Here is a 6,821-nt window from a genome sequence, read left to right as displayed (position 1 = left end):
CCTCATCCGCCCCCCACACACACACACATCCCCACAGCGTCTGTGATGATGCCTGTACTTCCCTCCCTATGTGGTCTTAAGACAGGATGGCTCAGACAGAGCCAGGGCCAGTTTGCCTTGAGGGCAGAATACTCCAGCAGCTTCCCCAAGAAGCCAACTGGGGTACCAGGTAGAGCAGAAACCCCGGGATCCCCGCAGGACGCCCTCCCAGCCTGACTCCAGGTGAACCGGAGCACACTGCAGCCTCAGAGGATTAGTGCTACGTCGTGCAACGTGATTCCGTTGGGCTGGAGAGGCGGCTGTGTCCAAGTGCAAGATGGCTTCTATGATTCTAGGTGTGCCCTGCTGCGTAGGGTGAGGGAATCATGGCCTTGCAGAGCGGTTTGGCCAGCCCTGGGACCTGACAGCTTTGGGTGCAGATGCCTGCGGTCCCAGGGCGCAGGGGTGCTCACTGCCAGGGGGGAACCCATGGGCAGGCTACGTGCTCACGGAACTCGATCCTAGAGGGGAACACTAATCGAGGGAACAAGATGACTCCTGTGACTCAAAGTCCCACGAGGAGAGCCAACTGGGGCGTCGCAAGGCTGCGAGAAGGAGGCGTCCAGGGACTACGTCAGCACAGCGCGAGGGGTGCAGGCTCAGGGCGCCAATCTGGGGCGGTCCTGCCCGCTAGGGAACCCGCTCTGAGGCCAGTTTGTCGGAATAAGACGCCAGTACCCCGCTCCGCCGGCTGGCCTCAATCCCTGCACCGCAGGTTAGGAACCCGTAGGCTAGCGCCTCTTCGGGCCGGTAGAGAACTACATTTCCCAGCATGCCCTCGCGGCTCGTCGAGCCGACCTGCGACGGAAGTGGCCTTTGAGAGAATATGCGTCAGTTCCGTTGCGCAAGTGGTCCCACGTTCTGTAGTCGTGAGTGGAGACCTGGAACTGCGTCTGGTTTCCGGTTTCGCGCGACGGAACTGACGCGCGCGGCGCGCGACGCAGAGCCGAGTGCAGAGCGGAGGTCGTGATGAGCTGTGTGCTGTGTGCGCCGGCGGCTGGGTGAGCTCTGTGCGGTCTCGGCGGGGCGGAGGACGGGCGCTGCGTGCGGCAAGCTCACTGCTCTTTTTTTTCCAGGGCTGCCCGGGCGCTGAGGCTCGTGCGCTGGGCTTCCCGAAGCCTGCATTCGCCGCCCGGTGGCCGGGATCAGGCCCAGTCCGCAGCCAAGGGCGAGGAAGAGGACGATCCTGACCGCCCCATTCCGTTTTCCACCAGCAAAGCCAACCCGTCCCGTTGGACGGTGGAGCATTCCCTGGGAAAGGAGCAGCAGCGACCCTGGTGGAGGGTCTTGCCCATAAGCCTGTCCCTCATGATTCTGCTCATTTGGTGCGTCGTTAGGGACGAGACCAGCACGGACCGCTGGTTGAAACAGGTATTGGAGGAAGAGGTGCCGGAGCTCAGCGATCCCTCCGAGGAGCCTGGAACTCCAGCTGCCTATGGAGCGAGAACTTAAAGAGGCGCCCGCGGGGCCAGACAGCGAGGGACCAGGCAGCGGCCCTTAGGTCTGACGTCGCGTTTGATAGTTTCTGTCGTGGTTCTGTGCGTCCCCAGGCTGAAGGATTTGGATGGCGAACCTGGCCACACTGACCCTCGGGGGAGGAGAGAGCAGAATGTCAGCAGACGGGACCCAGTTCTTGGCCTGATACTTTGATGCCCAACGAATATGCACAAAAGACTTTTTTTTAGATCCATATGAAAGGTTTTGGATTTGTGATTTTATTCAACATTATGTTTCCAAAGCAAGTCTGGTGACACTTGTAATCCAGTGTAATCTAGTTTGCTTTCTGAGACAGAATAACTCAGAAGAGTTAAGCTTTTTATTTTACAATGTATTGTGGTATGTATAAATTGATGTTAGTTTTACAAACTAACAAATTGATAATAAATGTTAATTAGCTAATTTGGAATTAAGCCAACCCCCCCCCCTTTTGCATCTCATTAAACAAAGGGAGCCTTTTAGTCCTTTTTCAATTCCTTCTTTTTAAATTGATTTTAGAGAGAAGAAGGGAGAGAGAGAAGTCAATGATGAGAGAGAGAATCATGGATTGGCTGCCCCGTGCACGCCCCCTACTGGGGATTGAGCCCTAAACTGGCATGTGCCTTGACCTCAATCCTGGTGACCTCTTTGCTCATGGGTCGATGCTCAACGCTGAGCCACACTGGCAGGGCTCCTTTGTGGGTTTTTCTTTTTCTTCTTCTTCTTCTTCTTTTTTTTTTTTTTTTTATCAAGGCAACAACTTTCTGAATAAAACCGATGAATTTTTCTTTTGACAAATTACAATATTTGGGGTACCTAAATTATGTTTTTCAAGTACTACTTAGGAATCCTGCTTAATTCTGAAATACAAGATGCATAAAAGGAAGATTTTATTTACGGAAGCTTCTAGTGAAAGGTTTTACCTTGGCATGTACTAGTATATGCTGCTGAAGTTAATGGAGGTTTCCTTCATGAAGATGTTTAAAGGCTGTATGAGTATATGGGCCTCTCACGAGGCCTTTGCTGAAGTTCTCTAAGTGCCTGGCGCACCTTGGTAAATTATGCTTGTCAGGGAGGTGGGACCCATACAAGTATGTGCTTTTTTCTTTCATTGTAATCCTCACCTGAGGATATGTTTATTGATTTTAGAGAGAGGAAGGGGGAGAGAGAGAGAAGCATTAACCAGTTGCTTCTTGTATGCACCCTGACTGGGGATCGAACCCATAACCCTAGTTATGTGCCCTGACTAGGAATTGAGCCCTCGACCTTTTGGTTTACAGGACGGCACTCCAACCAACTGAACCACACTGGCCAGGGCAGTAGGTGCATTTTTTAAAAGATGGAGAGTCCTAGTTTTGGCTCAATGGATAGAGCATCAGCCCTCAGACTGAAGGATCCCGGGTTTGATTTTGGTCAAGGGCATGTACCGCGGCTGCAGGCTTGATCCTTAGCCCTGGTCAGCGTGCATGCGAGAGGCAACCAATCCTTGTTTCTCTCTCATATCGATGTTTCTCTCTGTCTCTCTCCTCCTTTCCACTCTCTCTAAAAATCAATGGGAAAATATCCTCAGGTGAGGATTAACGACAGCAACAAAAGATGGAGAATCCAAGGTTTGGAAAGATTGACCTAATCAACTCAAGTTACATTGTTAGTTCCAGTGGGAACAAAGAACTAAGATGTCCTTCCTCTGGCCTACTGTGGTTATGAACTCTTTTTTTGTTGTTGTTAATCCTTACCGGAGGATATTTTTTAAAATTAATTTTTAGAGTGGAAGGGAGGGAGGTGAGGAGAGAGAGAGAGAAATATTGATGTAAGAGAGACACATCAATTGATTGCCTCCTGCACATGCCCCGACCAGGGCTGAGGAACAAACCTGCAACCCAGGTATGAGCCCTTGACCGGGAATCAAACGTGAGACCCTTTGGTCCTTGGGCAGATGTTCCAGCATGGAGCCACACTGGCCAGGGCCTCTTTTTTTTTTTTTTTAATTATGTATTCATTTCAGAGAGGAAGAAGAAGGAAGAGATAGACGCATCAATGATGAGAGAGAATCATTGATTGGCTGCCTCCTGATGGGGATCAAGGCTGAAACTGGGGCATGTGCCCTGACCGGGAATCCGAGGGTGACCTGATTCATAGGTTGACGCTCAACCACTGAACCACATTGGCCCGACAATTGTGAACTCTAGTTTGAGCAACAGGCATTCACACTCAAACCCTTAATTTACTCTTACTAGCTCTTGCAGAAAAAAAAAAATGTCAGAACTAATGAGAAAATTTTTTATGTTAATTAAAAGTGACTCAGCCCTGGCCAGGTAACTGTGAGATCGGCATCCCACTACGCCAAGGTTGTAGGTTAAGTTCAGTCCCTGTTCAGGGCACATGCAAGAATCTATGCATAAATAAGTGGGACAACAAATCGATCTTTTTCTCCAATAAAGTAAACCATATGAGAAAAGCAATGTGTTTGATCTGGAAGCTAGACACTAACTTTGTTAGGCAAAAGGAAGAGAATACATATCATACCACATGCAGCAGATCCTGAGTGCCTCCCGGGTGGCTATCAATGAAGGCTTTTATGGGTTTTGTCATGAGCTAAAGGAGAACCCCAGGCTCGCTGGCAAGTGTAGGCAGACCCTCCCCATACCTGGATTTGGCAAAGGGCTGGCAGCAGAGTAGGCAGACAGGTGAACTGTTACTGAAGTCCTTTCATTATTTAACAGTTTTTGCAGTATGCTCATCTTATTTCCCCAACTGGCTACAGCTTTTCTTTTTCCCAGGGTGCTTGGCACATTCGCTTCCCGAGATAAGCACCCGATGAGGATTTGAGAGGGAGAGGACTAGTATAAGCATGCTATAACAGAAGCAGTTGCAGTGATTCATGCGATGAGAAATTGTTGGGCAGAAGGAGGTGAAAGTTGTTTTAAAGAAAATCCGAGGAAGAGGAGGTTAAATGGCCTCACATCTTTCAAGCAGCTGAGCAATTTCGGAAGTGCTGTGCATTTCCCTCAACCCCAACCCCCCGAAAAAGTAAAACACTTCTAAATTTACAATGAAGTGTTATTTTATATGTCTAGGTACTACCCCAGCCATTTAAGAATGGTCTTTGGGCCCAGCCAGCATGACTCAGTGATTGAGCGTGGAGCTATGAACCAAGAGGTTACGGTTCAATTCCCGGTCAGGGCATATGGCCAGTAGGGGGCATGCAGGAGGCAGCCAATCGATGATTCTCTCTCATCGATGTTTCTATCTCCCTCTCCCACTCTGAAATCAATAAAAAGTATATATTAAAAAGTAAAAAAGGTCTTTGGAAGCACAAAAAATTACACTGGGTCTTCACAGCCTTGCACAATTCTCTGATCTCTTCAAGGAAGATGCCTCACGGGTAAGAAGGAACAGTAGGCACCTTTACTCCCACCTCTACAGTGAAGATCCCCAGATTTTTTTTTATTTTTCTTCTTGGTACCCTGACTGGGAATCAAACCAGCAACTTTCAGTGCATGGGACAATGCCCAACTACTAATTTTTAAATTGAGCCCCAACTTCGTTTTTTGAGCTCGAAAGTGGCTCTCTCTACATCAGTACTGGACTTCATAGGTTCCTCAAACAGCTTAGGTGCAAAATGGAATTCATCTCTTCCCAAACCTGTTTCTTTGTTATGTATTCCTCCAAGCTAGGGACCTTGAAATTATTCTAGACTTCTTTTTATTTCCCCACTTACTAGCAGCCTTCAAGATCTGTTCATTCCTCCAACAAATGAATGAGTCCTGTCCTCTGCTTCATTCTCCTCCTTAATTTTCTTAGAAAATATATTGATTTTTTTTGCCATTTTCCAGGTTTAAATGTAATGTTTGTAGAGGTAATAATTCATTTGGAAAATGAACATAAAAAGAAGATAATCATTTACCTCACCAGCAAATGATAGCTTTTATTTTACTGTAATACGTGTAGTTCAAAAAATAACTTACATACTTGAGAACAAATATATGGAACTGTTATACCTTGCTTTGTTCTTAACCTAAATAGGAGCATTTTTCGTGTCAATAGGAGCATTGTTGTTAAATCGTGGCATAGCCCTCGAACTTAACCATGTCACCATTACTGTTCTGTTAGGTGCTCTCAAGTGTTTGCTAAGTGACTGATAATGATCTTTATCTGAATCTGATTTTAGGTCAGTTCCTAGAAATGGGGCATCATTTCCTGTGAAGTTCAGCACCTGCTTGTCCTCCCAGCTATGCTTCAGCTTGTCTGGTTGCAGGCCACCAACATTGCAGAATGCTGTTCCACCCACTCCAGGGCTCTTGCCTTGCTTTCATTTGCATTTTTTTTTTAATTTCTAGAGAAGTTGAACATTTTATTTTTGATTTTTTTAATTTCAGAGAGGAAGGGAGAGGGAGAGAGAGATAGAAACATCAATGATGAGAGAGAATCATTGGTCAGCTGCTTCCTGTGTGCCCCACACTGGGGATCGAGCCCACAACCCGGGCATGTGCCCTGACCAGGAATTGAACCGTAACCTCCGTGGTTCATAGATGGATGCTCAACCCCTGAGCCACGCCTGGCGGGAAGTTGAACATTTTAAAAAATGTTTCTTATGCCACATATTTACAGAATAATGTACTCTGGGCTTGGGTTGTGTCCTGAAATGCACACCCTGGTTCTTACTCCAGGGCCAGCTGAGCTGGGGCGGCTGCTGCCTGCTTCCCTGAGTTCCCACGCTGTTGGTGTCGATGAGTCTCTTGGGTTCTTCTTTAAAAATCAGCTTAACTCACCCATTTAAATGTCCTATTAGAGATATTTAGTATATTCACAGGGGGCACCCATCACCACAATCTAATTTTAGGACATGTTCGGACTTCCTAAAAGAAACTCAGAGCCCACGAGCAACATGCCCTATGTCTCCCCATCTCTCCCACATCCAGCCCTAAGCAGTTCCATTCTTCCAGCCTCAGCACCCAGCATGGCATCAGAGTCAGTGAGCAGCCTGTGTAGGTTGTCTAAATCCCGAGGACCTGTTGGCTCCATCCCCTGGAGCCCAGCTTACTGTCGGTCGCACAGGGCGAGTGGAATGCTCTGGGCAGCAGTGGGCAGAGGAGAGCTATGCGAGTGCAGGATGGGTGTGCAGCTGGACCACGGGCGCCCGCGGGGGTGGGGGAAAAGCTAGGCACCGGGGATGCGGGAGTGGTAGCGGCCCATGTCCGGGGTGTGTCCCCGGCGGGGCCTGGTCTAGGGTCCGCGAGGGTCGCCTGGAGATGGTAGCTGGCCGCTGGGTGCTGGCGGAGCTGCCCCTCCCCGAGGGGCGCCAG

At 48.6% G+C, this 6,821-nt stretch overlaps 1 protein-coding gene across 1 annotated transcript; it reads left to right on the top strand.

Moving 5' to 3' along the window:
- Positions 1-929: 929 nt before the first annotated feature.
- On the top strand, positions 930-2,302 carry LOC102253189 (chromosome unknown open reading frame, human C16orf91). Its single transcript, XM_005866549.2, has 2 exons — positions 930-1,040; positions 1,116-2,302. Exons 1-2 carry the CDS (start codon positions 1,009-1,011, stop codon positions 1,489-1,491), a joined length of 408 nt encoding a protein of 135 aa, XP_005866611.1. The 5' UTR covers positions 930-1,008; the 3' UTR covers positions 1,492-2,302.
- The last annotated feature ends 4,519 nt before the right edge of the window (positions 2,303-6,821 follow it).

The sequence above is a fragment of the Myotis brandtii genome, unplaced genomic scaffold, assembly GCF_000412655.1.
Source record: "Myotis brandtii unplaced genomic scaffold, ASM41265v1 scaffold233, whole genome shotgun sequence".
NCBI lineage: Eukaryota > Metazoa > Chordata > Mammalia > Chiroptera > Vespertilionidae > Myotis > Myotis brandtii.
The sequence above is the reverse complement of the archived record's forward strand: the minus strand, read 5'-3'. Positions and strand labels throughout refer to the sequence as shown.

Excerpts from the sequence above, each read along its gene's own strand:
- LOC102253189 (XM_005866549.2), top strand. The coding sequence starts at position 1,009 with ATGAGCTGTGTGCTGTGTGCGCCGGCGGCTGG. Across the intron at positions 1,041-1,115 it reads CTGTGTGCGCCGGCGGCTGG|GGCTGCCCGGGCGCTGAGGC; the intron begins GTGAGCTCTGTG and ends TTTTTTTTCCAG.